Raw genomic sequence first — 13,526 nt, forward strand, 5'->3', positions numbered from 1 at the left:
CCCCAAAAATCTAATATCATCTGATTACTAATTGAGGAATGCTATTTTCATTTTCTTTCTTTGTTTCTTTTCTTTTACAGAATGACTAAAATCGAAATTTTTACATGATTCCACATATATAAACAATATCTAAATGCTTATCAAGTCAAGGAGTGAGCAGCATAAAGAAAGATAGAAAATGGGAGTTGGAACACAAAACTTTAAAAATAAATTTTCATTTTAGCATGCAAATAGGAAACAATAAAATGTTAAACATTGACAAATTCACGGTTAAATATTTTAGGAAATAAAAATAATCTTAAACAATATAGTTAAAACATTTGCTAACCTTAAGTGGTCTAATGTGTCTCTATGGTTCTGTAGTACATAGAGAGCAACGGAAATAGAAGGAATATTTCAACACCAGGTCAGACTTTTGTGATTCTTTATATCTCACATCTTTGCTCTACAGATAAGTTAAGAAAAGAATATCTTGAAGAAGATTCATAAGAACCCAATAGGCCTGAGTTGCTACTAGTAGAAACTAAAAATAGGAAACCTTTTTAGAGGACCTCATGTACATGATGTCTGAAGCCACATTTGAACTCAGGGCTTGACTCCAGCACGGGTCCTTTATCCTCTGAACCATCCACTACCCAGGCAGTTCCTAGAAAAACTAATTAGCTGACTTTTGAGCTGCTTAATTCTGGATAGCAGATGCACTTCCTAGGTGCTAAGAGAAATTAATTTAGACTCTTGAGATATTCTGAAATGACTTATCACCACCACCACAATTACCACCAAAGCAACAGGAACTCAAATCAACAGGGAGTTATTCCTGACATCATTTTGAATAGTGTTACGGGTCCAACAAGTCAAGAAAAACATGGAATGTTGAAAAGGAATTAGAATTAAAAGAAAGATTTTTAAAAGTTTTAAAACAAAGAGATGAAAACTAGAATCTATGGATAGAAATTGCAGAGAGAAAAAAATAGATCCTTTGTAATGTAAAAATCTCCTCATTATACGAGTAAATAAAATAGGCTACCTTGGAATATATGAAGGTTTCCATTCCTCTAGATCTTCAAGTGAAGGCTAAATAATAATTAACAAGAAACTGATAGTATCTCTTCTCTTTTCCAAGTCTGAGATTCTATAATCTTCCTTCCCTCTCTTGATGAAGTAAATAACTTCTCATTTTGTCAAAAGACTCAGGCACCCAAAATGTTTGTGGCAGCTCTTTTTGTTGTAGCTAGAAACTGGAAGATGAATGGATGTCCATCAGTTGGAGAATGGTTGGGTAAATTGTGGTATATGAAGGTTATGGAATATTATTGCTCGGTAAGAAATGACCAGCAGGAGGAATATAGAGAGGCCTGGAGAGACTTAAATCAACTGATGCTGAGTGAAATGAGCAGAACCAGAAGATCACTGTACACTTCAACAACAATACTGTATGAGGATGTATTCTGATGGAAGTGGAAATCTTCAACATAAAGAAGATCCAACTCACTTCCAGTTGATCAATGATGGACAGAGGTAGCTACACCCAGAGAAGAAACACTGGGAGGGGAATGTAAATTGTTAGCACTAATATCTGTCTGCCCAGGTTGCATGTACCTTCGGATTCTAATGTTTATTGTGCAACAAGAAAATTATATTCACACACATGTATTGTACCTAGACTATATTGTAACACATGTAAAATGTATGGTATTGCCTGTCGTCGGGGGGAGGAAATAGAGGGAGGGGGGGTAATTTGGAAAAATGAATACAAGGGATAATATTATAAAATATATATATATATATAAAAAGACTCAGGAACCCATAAAAAACAAATATATTACACCCCAGGGGTCATTTAAAAGGATTTCTTTTATCATGAAGACCATATGACATATGAGTCCCATTCCTTCCAGGAAAATGATTGAAGGTTTATAACTATTTTTTCCTTTGTACATCTATTTGTATGCATATCTGTCTGTACAGTATTTAGTGAAGATATCATTCTAGGCATGTTGTGCAAAGGTGTAGAAAACAGAGAAAAAGCACAGTGAAAAAATTGCCCTTTAATTCTTTAGGGCACTATTAGCATCTTTCATCTTTCAAGTAGAGAGGAACAGGTTTGATCAATGGCCTTATGTAGCAACCCAGAATTGAGCTGGGAAAGGCCTTTGGCTGGTAGCTGAGGTTACAGTTTGCAATTTTGAAAGATTTTGCTGGTGGGAGAACTGAGTATTGAAAAGCTAATGAGAGGTGTGAGGCTTTTCTTGATTAGTGGATAAGTATGATGCCCTTTAGCATGCAAGTAGATCTAGGTCTGAATGTTCCTAGTGAATTGGGACTGATCTTGTTGGACCCTTATTATCATGTCCCAGAAATTTGTGGCTCCCTTGAATTTAAGAGCTGGGGATAGATTACACTGAACAAAACCAGGGTTCTGATTGAAATCCAATCTTATCTGTAGATCATGGAGTATTTATTAAGTGTCTTCTATGTGCCAGGGAACAAAGAGAAAATATATCTATATGTTTGTCCTTTCCTCCCATTCCATTCTCTCTCCCTTTCTCTCTCTTTTTCTCTATCTTCCCCCCTCTCAGTTTGTCCATCATTTGACTTTTTAAGTCAAAAAGTGGCAACTACCTCATGTATCCCAAATTTGCTGATAATTTATTGGAAAGCATGGACAACACATTGGAAGAGAGAATCAAAAGCCTAAAGAACTTTATGGGTTAGAACAATGGGCAAGAACTTACAACATGAAATGTAATAGGAATAAAATGATGTCAAAATTATAATATTATAATTATTAGGTGGGAGAGGTATGGCTTGAAAATTGTCGAAAAAAAATCTATTTTAGTGGATCACAAGTTCAATATGAATCAACAATATAAGAAAGAAGTTCCAAATAGCTAATATGATCTTAAGGTCCATTAATCCAGAATTAGGATTATGATGAATTTGTATACTGAATCTAGATCAAATTTCTAGGTTCTTTGTTTGTTTTTTATTTAATTAATTACTTTTCCATTAAAATATGATTTCATTCCCATTAAGAAGGAAAAATGATCCCTTTTCTAAACATTGAGAGTCAAGCAACATAAACTCAAGTATTACCTATGGACAACAAAAAATGTTTCAGTTAAAACTCTGAATCTGTCAGTTCTTTGTGTATAAAGAGCAGTACTATGTTTCATCATTAGTCTTATTTAATCATAGTTGATCAGTGAAATGATCACAGCTCCCAAATCTTTCTTTCTTTTAAATTTTTGGGAAAAAAAAGTTTTAATTTTATTATTGGGGTAAAACAAGGTTTTCTGTAATACTGTATATAAAATATGAAGGCAAAGATTTTATACTATATTGCTGTTGCATAAATTGTTGTCCTTGTTCTGATGAGGTCTAGATTTGGGGTACCTAAATGAAATTAGAGTTTAGTTGAAGTGTCAGGTTCCGAGTACAGGAGTCAAATAGAGCTCCCCTGCAACCCCTTTGGATTTGGAGCAAGGATAAGGAATTAAATGAAGTCTAATAGTGGCTCAAGAATCTGCTGTAAAGGAAATTACAGACGCGAAAACCTAAATTGATAAAAGAGGTTTATTAGGGGGGTTTGAAGGTAAGATTATAATCTAGTTAGTAAAAGATGAAGGTAGAGATAAGAAGGCATGAGAAACAGGATTCCATTGTGCAGGGAGTCATTGGTGCCATGCATGCTGCTGCAATGTGTAGAATCTCTGCAAAGAGAGGACTCTAGTTTGGCTGTTTTGTAATGAGAGATTTAGGTAAAGGGGCCCATGGGTGAAGTCCAAGTTGGCTGGGTTTCAGCTAGGGCTAGAATTTGCTTAGTGGGGGTTGGGAAACCTGAGAAGATCATTAGAATGTGGGCTTGGACAGTCCATGTTGCCTCAGATTCCATGGGGGCTAGGTGAGCCTGGATCTCCTATTGGAATTCAAAGGGGTGCTTTTGACCAGGATTTATAGGTAAAAGGTCCTAGCTTCTTGAATTGATAATGTATCAAGTAGGAGGGGTTGGGAATCAGAAAGGAATAAATCAATCTGAAAGGACAAGTTTCCTGGACAAGGTCCCTTTAAGAAAGGGACCACAACCTTTTTCAGTTCTGCTCACATCCCTCTGCATGAGTTCATACAAATCTTTCCAGGTTTCTCAGAAACTGTTTCCTTCATCATTTCTCATACTACAGATTCATGTGTCATAATTTGTCCAGGCATTCCCCCATTGATAGTGGTGCTACAATTTAGGAAGGACATGGATATGTTGGAATGTGTCCAGCAGCCTGAAGAAGAGATTTATTGGGAGAGGAAAGGTGGCTCTTTTTACATGTTTGAAAAGGCAGAATGTGGAAGAGAAATTACAATTGACAGGTGTGTAGTGGTATCTCAAAGTTGTCTTAATTTGCATTTCTCTGATCAGTAGTGATTTGGAACACTCTTTCATATGAGTGGATATAGTTTCAATTTCATCATCTGAAAATTGTCTGTTCATATCTTTTGACCATTTATCAATTGGAGAATGATTTGATTTCTTACAAATTAGGGTCAATTCTCTCTATATTTTGGAAATGAGGCCTTTATCAGAACCTTTAAGTGTAAAAATATTTTCCCAATTTGTTACTTCCCTTCTAATGTTATTTGCATTAGTTTTGTTTGTACAAAAGCTTTTTAATTTGATGTAATCAAAATCTTCTATTTTGTGATCAATAATGATCTCTAATTCTCCTTTGGTCATAAATTCCTTCCTCCTTCACAGGTCTGAGAGATAGACTATCTTTTATTCCTCTAATCTATTTATGATTTCATTCTTTATGCCTAAATCATGGACTCATTTTGATCTTACCTTGGTATATGGTGTTAAGTGTGGGTCCATATCTAATTTCTACCATACTAATTTGCAGTTTTCCCACCAGTTTTTTTCAAATAATGAATTCTTATCCCAAATGTTGGTGTCTTTGGGTTTGTCAAACACTAGATTGATATAGTTTTACCCTATTTTGTCCTGTGTACCTAATTTCTTCCACTGATCAACTAGTCTATTTCTTAGCCAATACCAAATGGTTTTGGTGACTGCTGCTATCTAATATAGCTTTAGATCAGGTACAGCTACGCCACCTTCATCTGACTTTTTTTCCATTAATTCCCTTGAAATTATCGACCTTTTATTCTTCCATATGGATTTTGTTGTTCTTTTTTTCTAGGTCATTAAAATAGTTTCTTGGGTGTCTGATTGATATAGCACTAAATAACTACATTAATTTGGGAGCGTTGTCATCTTTATTATATTCGCTCGGCCTATCCAAGGGAACTGAATGTCTTTCCAATTATTTAAATCTGATTTTATTTTTGTGGCAAGTATTTTGTAATTTTGCTCATATAATTCCTGACTTTTCTTTGGTAGATGAATTCCCAAATATTTTATACTCTCGACATTTGTTTTAAAAGGAATTTCTCTTTGTAGCTCTTGCTGTTGCATTTTGTTGGTGATGTATAAAAATGCTAAGGATTTATGTGGATTTATTTTGTATCCAGCAACTTTGCTAAAGTTGTGAATTATTTGTAATAACTTTTTATTAGAATCTCTGGCGTTCTCTAAGTATACCATCATATCATCTGCAAAGAATGACAGTTTGATTTCCTCATTACCTACTCCTATTCCTTTAATGTCTTTCTCGACTCTTATTGCTGAGGCTAGCCTTTCTAATAAAATATTGAATAATAATGGTGATAGTGGGCAACCTTGTTTCACTCCTGATCTTACTGGGAAACGTTCCATTTTATCTCCATTACATATTATGCTTACTGACAGTCTCAAATATATGCTACTGCCTATTTTAAGGAATAGTCCATTTATTCCTACACTCTCAAGCGTTTTTAGTAGGAATGGATGTTGTATTTTATCAAATGCTTTTTCTGCATCTATTAAGATGATCATATGGTTTTTATTAATTTGATTATTAATATGGTCAAATATACTAATAGTTTTCCTAATATTAAACCAGCCCTGCATTCCTGGTATAAATCCTACTTGATCATAGTGTATTATCCTGGGGATGATTTTCTGAAGTCTTTTGCTAATATCTTATTTAAGATTTTAGCATCAATATTCATTAAGGAAATTGGTCTATAGTTTTCTTTCTCCATTTTCAACCTACCTGATTTAGGTATCAGTACCATGTCCGTGTCATAAAAGGAGTTTGGTAGGACTCCTTCATTCCCTATTTTTAAAAATAGTTTATATAACATTGGGGCTAATTGTTCTTTAAATGTTTGGTAGAATTCACATGTAAATCCATATGGTCCTGGGGTTTTTTTTCCTGGGGAGCTGATTAATAGCTTGTTCTATTTCTTTTTCTGAAAGGGGACTATTTAAGCAGTTTATCTCCTCCACTGTTAATCTAGGAAGCCTATATTTTTGGAGGTAGTCATCTTTTCACTTAAGTTATCAAATTTATTGGCATAAATTTGGCCAAAGTAATGTGAATTGTTAAATATGTCAGTTAAGGGACAGATTGTAGAAACACGAACAGTTTTAAAGACAATGGTAAAAGTATGTCAATATTCCAAAATTTCTGGCATACAGGTAAAGCAGGAACCAATAGGGTAAATGATTGCTCAGAAACCACATGCTAATAAAATGTAAAAAATAATAAATAGAATATCATTTATTAAATATATCAATACATTAATACAATAAATACATCAATACATTAGATACATCATTTACATTTTTGAAATACATCAATACATTAGAAATCAGACTAAAGAAGTTATAAAAACCAAATTATATTCCGAGGGAAGGCCATGGTACTCCATCCCCTCTTCATTACAAGTATGAAGGACTAAGTGTGAAAAAATACATACAGTTTTTTCATGTGTTGGATTAGGAGGGGATGAAAAAGACCTAGTTGAGAAGTGCAGGTGGCATGTTAACGAAAAAGAGCCACAATGAATTATTTTAAGAAGAATAGATTTTTCTCCTACTGAGTTGCCAGAATCTTATGAATTCTCTGGTAACAGTGAAGGGGTGGTTCCTGTCTGAAATCTCTCTATTTCATCATATTCTGTTTCTCTTTAATATGACTTTTCTGATGAGTAATAAGGACAGACCTCATACGAAAGCCTTTCCCACACTCTTTACATACAAAAGGTTTCTCTCCATTATGAGTTCTCTGATGAATAGTAAGGCATCCTCGATGTCTGAAGACTTTTCCACATTCTTACATTCAAAGGGTCTCTGTCCAGTATGAAATCTTTGATGACACATGAGGTATCCTCTCTGGTTGAAACCTTTTTCACATGGCTTACATACAAAGGGTTTCTCTCAAGTATGAACTCTCTGATGATAAGTGAGGCTGTGCTTCTGACTAAAACCTTTCCCACATTCGTTACATACAAATGGTTTCTCTCCAGTGTGAGTTCTCTGATGTACAGTAAGCTTTCCTCTCTCACTGAAGGCTTTTCCACATTCTTTACATTCAAAGGGTTTCTCTCCAGTGTGAATTCTCTGATGTACTGTAAGGCACCCTCGACGGCTGAAGGCTTTTCCACATTCATTACATTCAAAGGGTTTCTCTCCAGTGTGAGTTCTCTGATGTACAATAAGATATCCTCTCTCACTGAAGGCTTTTCCACATTCATTACATACAAAGGGTTTCTCTCCAGTGTGAGTTCTCTGATGTACATTAAGGCTTCCTCGACGGCTGAAGGCTTTTCCACATTCTTTACATTCAAAGGGTTTCTCTCCAGTGTGAATTCTCTGATGTACATTAAGGCTTCCTATTTGGCTGAAGGCTTTTCCACATTCATTACATTCAAAGGGTTTCTCTCCAGTGTGAGTTCTCTGATGTACAATAAGATATCCTCTCTCACTGAAGGCTTTTCCACATTCATTACATACAAAGGGTTTCTCTCCAGTGTGAATCCTCTGATGCACAATAAGGCTTCCTCGACGGCTGAAGGCTTTTCCACATTCATTACATACAAAGGGTTTCTCTCCAGTGTGAGTTCTCTGATGTACATTAAGGCTTCCTATTTGGCTGAAGGCTTTTCCACATTCCTTACATAGGAAGGGTTTCTCTCTAGTAGGAACTCTCTGATGAATATTGAGATTGTACTTCTGACTAAAACCTTTCCCACATTCTTTACATACAAATGCTTCCTCTCCAGTGTGAGTTCTCTGATGTGCAGTAAGGAAATCTTGATGACACCCACTGGAGTTTCTGCTCTTGGGACTCCAGGCTCTTTGTTGCTTCTCCAACACAGAGATCAGATCCAGTGTGGAAACAGGAATCCCCACAGAGATCAAGTTCTGGTAGTTTTCCAGCATCACATACTTGTGCAGGGCTCTCTGGGCAGGATCCAGAAGCCTCCACTCCTCGCTGGTGAAGTCCACAGCCACATCCCAGAACGTCACCGGTTCCTGAATGGGGGCCATGAGAAAGCCAGAAGTCACAGCCTCCTTGGGCTCCATCTGCTGCCTGGGGATGAGCAGAGTCTTCACAGGTCGGAGGGAGTTCTCCACTGAACTCACCAATCCTGTCACTTGATCTGCTGAGTGTAGGGCTTCACATCCAGGCCCTCACTTGGGCACCAAATATAGTATACTTTCTTGAACCTCCAAATGGAGGTGAGAAAATACACTATTCTTTCTAGAGGCACACACTGATTGCCAAAAGATATTGTCCAGACTAGGTCTCTGGAGGATCTCAGGACCAGCCTTGGTCTTAGTGGAGGAGTGAAGGAGGCAGGAGAGCCATTAGGATGGTCAAAGATGAAGTGTCTCTTTCCAGTCTTCTCATCCCTTAAAAAGCTCACTATGATTACATCAGCACAGCACACTGAGCAAGTGGTAACTAGGGCAGCAGTGCATCCCTCAGCACACTGACTTAACACATTTGTTAAGTATAAGTACCCTGCTGTTGACATGTAAACAGAACACTGGTGGTCAGGCCCTCCTTGACTTCTCAGGAAAGGTGAGAACACCAAAAGGAGCTGGGAAGATAACCAGACGTTGTAATCAGGTTCCCTCTGGCCTGAAGGCTCTTATATATTACCCAGAGTTCTCACACTCTCTGTGGCCCTCTGCCAATCAACATAATTATAAGTAGATGAAATGTCTGTAGGCATCAGCTTAGGGCCGGCTCCTGCACTTGGAACCCTCCACCTGGAATAAATCTAGTTGGAAGACCTCAAGTGTTTTGAGGGAACAGATCCTTCTCTTTCACAATAATCAAGAACCACAAGCTCCCAGGGAGCATGGCAAGTCAAACCTCTGCCCTGAGCCTGGGCCACAAGTCATCCCCCTGGTATTCCTTGAAGGATGGAGGTCTCAAAGCACTGCCAGGGCTACCAGCCACGGCCAACTACCCGACCTCACGCTGGCAGACTCCGAGCCCAGGAAGAACAGCATCCCCAGGACCTCTGGCTCCTTGTAGCCCAAACCTCCCCAGTGACCAGCAGGACGGCAGCCTGTGGGGAGGGCTCAGCCACAGCCAGTGAAGTCCCGGGACAATGGGAAGACCCACAACCTGGCTCAGCACTGTCCCCTGAGAGAAGTTGATGTCACCTTGGCCTCTGGCCCTTCCCTCTGCTGGGACCCCGAGGTGTGTGGTCCCCCCCTTTTCTCCAAGCCTGTCTGTGAGCCAAATTCACAGCAGGAGTGGGCCACTCCCAATAAAATGTTCACAACTTTTATACATTTCAGACAAAGAACCTCCAAAATCCCACAGTCTATATGTTGTGATTGGTCACATAAGTCTGTATTCTCCTACTTGGTCAGTGGAATGTAATAGACAAGGTGACATCTAGCTTCTTTGATTTTAGTCCCTTCTTTGGACAATGGAATGTAGTCCAGGCTTATCTAAAATTCTGTGACTGGGCCCTATAGGCTTGATCTACTTTAGCTAACACTCTCTGATCAATATGTACTTAATCTATAAATTCTTCACTTTTCTACATAATCCCTCCTCTTACATATATATATATATATATATATATATATATATATATATATATATATATATATATATATATATATTTCCTCTTGAAGAACTTACATTGTGGTGAAATTCAGTTAACATCTCTACACATGGCTTGTTATTCTCCTCTTCTGGATCATCCCCTGCTACTGCCTCCCATTCCTCTTTCTGTAAAAACATTATTTTAATGGCAAGTCCTGTATGTAAGATTTTTTTTTCTAATTTTATTTTTTTATTTACAAGACATATGCATAGGTAATTTTTCAGCATTAGCAATTTCAAAACCTTTTATTCCAACTTTTCCACTCCTTCTCCCCCCCTTACCCCAGATGGCAGGTTGACCAATTCATGTTACATGTGTAAAAGTATAAGTTAAATACAATATATGTATACATGTCCAAACAGTTATTTTGCTGTACAGAAAGAATCGGACTTGGAAACAATGTACAAGTAGCCTGTGAAGGAAATAAAAAATGCAGGCGGACAAAAATAAAGGGATTGGGAATTCTATGTGGTCATCTCCCAGAGTTCTTTCGCTGGGTGTGGCTGGTTCAATTCATTACTGCTCTATTGGAACTGATTTAGTTCATGTCATTGTTGATGATGGCCTCGTCCATCAGAATTGGGCATCATATAGTATTGTTGTTGAAGTATATAATGATCTCCTGGTCCTCCTCATTCCACTCAGCATCAGTTCATGTCAGTCTCTCCAGGCCTTTCTGTAATCATCCTGTTGGTCATTTCTTATGGAACAATAATATTCCATAATATTCTTATACCACATTTTATTCAGCCATTCTCCAATTGATGGGCATCCACTCAGTTTCCTATTTCTGGCCACTATAAAGAGGGCTGACACAAACATTCTTGCACTGTATGTAAGGTGCTGGATAGTGGTCTTTGAATTATTTTTGTTACCAATGTAACATTATACAGGGTAAACATAGTGGGAACAGAATAATACCACTGATTGCAATATCTATACCATGACAGCTGTTTCCACCAGCTACCATCAGACTAAGACCACCAGCTATTTGTGAAGGGAGATTTCTAAACTTGTACAGCCACATGAACTATCTTGCAAATGCCCTCAGTAATTTATTTTACTATTTGTCGGTTGTCATCAATTTGCATACAACAAGTGGACGGTTTTGTTTCCCATGGACCCCTCCTTCCTCTGCTAACAGATAATCTAAAACTAATCTATGTTATAAAACCACTTTTCTTGTTTGAGTGACTTGATTGACTAATAGATCAAGGGCTGTTAGGATTACCAGGTGAGAACTCAGGTTGTCTGGACAGTGACAAGGTGAGAACTCAGGTTGTCTGGACAATGACAAGGTGAGAACTCAGGTTGACTTGACTTTGGTTCGGGCCTTTAAAGGGAGTTTACACCTTAGGAATTCTAAGAGTAGGAAGTTCATTGGTGGAAGTATTTCCCCACGGCCCATTGAGTTCTCACATTTCTATTCTCTGGGAGGATAAAAGAAGGGCAGCATTGGGTGTGAGAGAATTGACTCTGGGCTGAAAGGACAAGAGCTGGAGGAGATTCAGAGCTCCCAAGAAACCTGCGCACAGAAGGAAAAGATTTTATAGATCTCCTCCCAGAGAAGGATTAAAATTGAGTAGCCGACTGGACCCTCACAATTCAAGAACATTACAAAAGGTCTAGCAGTTTGGTTAGTGGTTGCCTCTAAGGCTGCCTGCTGTTGAATTAATATAATATATATTAATATAAAATAATATAATATATTAACATATTATATTGACATTAATATATTATAATATATATTAATATAATACATTAATATTATATGTAATATATATGCATATATATATATGTGTGTGTGTGTGTGTGTGTGTGTGTGTGTCCAATATCCCCAACCACCATCTTGGGCCCAAATTCCTTGATAATTTGTGCTGGGAGCCAGGCATCTCCCCATTCATTATCATGACCAGGTTGTCCTCATTACCCCCTAATGAATGCTGGTGGACACAATTAAGCACTGATCCATCATTACAAACAGTATTTAACTTGCTCCATCAATGATCACCACAGTCTATAATATCTTCTCTCTCTGGTTGACATGTAAAAGTCCATTCACACTTACTCTCTCCTATCCATGGCCCTGCACCTGTTTGATTTAGGCAATGCCCCAATAAGGTATCTCAGATAAATATCACTAACAAGATTTTATGTGCAGAGTTCCTTTTCAATGTTTGTCTCAGCTTCTTCTCTGGATTCAGTTTGTAAGTTCACACCCTTGGAGTGTCCTTGGGGCCTTTAATTCTGGTATGCTCAGTCCATCCTCTTTCCTCTATAGCACTGCTATATGTGATGTCAAGAGGATCTGGAACAGTCCTTCCCAGGTCGGGGTAGGTTTGTCCTCCTTCCACGTCGGAACCATGACCCAGTGACACTTTTGAGGAGGGACAGAATGAAACAAGAGTGCAAAACACTCAGGAAGACTTAGATACAATGATTCAAAGGGAAGTGAATGGAACCTGGGAAACATTGTACATCATGAAGAGCAATATTGTACAATAAGGGAATGTAGCAATTTTCAGCAACACTATGATCCATGACATTTTGCAAGGACTAATGATGAAAAAGTATCCATTATGACACACACACACACACACAAAAACCACCTAATATTATCTGACTACTAATTGAGGAATGCTATTTTTATTTTCTTTCTTTGTTTCTTTCTTTTCTTTTACAGAATAACTAAAATGGAAATTTTTACATGATTCCACATGTATAAATAATATCTAAATGCTTATAAAGTCAAGGAGTGAGCAGCATAAAGAAAGATGGAAAATAGGAGCTGGAACACAAAACTTTAAAAAGGATTTGTAATTTTAGCATGCAAATGGAAACAATAAAATGTTAAATGTTGACGGATTCACTGTTAAATATTTTAGGAAATAAAAATAATCTTAAACAATATAGTTAAAACACCTGCTAACCTATTCATAAGTGGTCTGATGTGTCTCTATGGTTCTGTAGAACAAAGGAAATAGAAGGAATATTTTAAAACCAGATCAGAGTTTTGTGATTCTTTATACCTCACATAACTTTGCTCTACTGAAAAGTTAAGAAAAGAATACCTTGAAGGAGGAAGTTCATAAGAACCCAATAGGCCTGAGTTGCTACTACTAGAGATTAAAAATAAGAAAACCTTTTAGAGGACCCAATCTACATGATGTCTGAACCCACATTTGAACTCAGGTCTTGACTCCAGAGCTGATCCCTTATCCTCTGAACCAGCAGCAACCCAGCTAGTTCCTAGAAAAACTCATAATCTGACAATGTGAATTGTGTAAGGACTGTTTTTGAGATGCTTAATTCTGGATAGCAGATGCACTTCCCAGGTGCTAAGGGAAATTAATTTAGACTCTTGAGATATTCTGAAATGACTTATCACCACCTCCATCACAACCATCACCACAATTACCACCACAGCAACAGGAACTCAAATCAACAGGGAGTTATTCCTGACATCACTTTGAATAGTGTTATGTGTCCAACAAGTCAAGAAAAACATGGAA

General features: G+C 37.5%; 1 protein-coding gene and 1 gene segment (V, D, J or C); both read right to left on the reverse strand.

The window, feature by feature from the left end:
• Positions 1–13,526, reverse strand: part of LOC141556155 (immunoglobulin lambda variable 9-49-like) — a 1,090,947-nt gene that overhangs the window by 160,276 nt on the left and 917,145 nt on the right.
• On the reverse strand, positions 7,027–8,824 carry LOC141556028 (uncharacterized). The gene is given in 2 exon segments (XM_074289499.1): positions 7,027–7,213; positions 7,216–8,824. Coding segments are annotated over 2 exon segments (1,422 nt in total). The 5' UTR covers positions 8,465–8,824; the 3' UTR covers positions 7,027–7,040.

Source organism: Sminthopsis crassicaudata, chromosome 1 (genome assembly GCF_048593235.1).
Source record: "Sminthopsis crassicaudata isolate SCR6 chromosome 1, ASM4859323v1, whole genome shotgun sequence".
Taxonomy (NCBI): domain Eukaryota; kingdom Metazoa; phylum Chordata; class Mammalia; order Dasyuromorphia; family Dasyuridae; genus Sminthopsis; species Sminthopsis crassicaudata.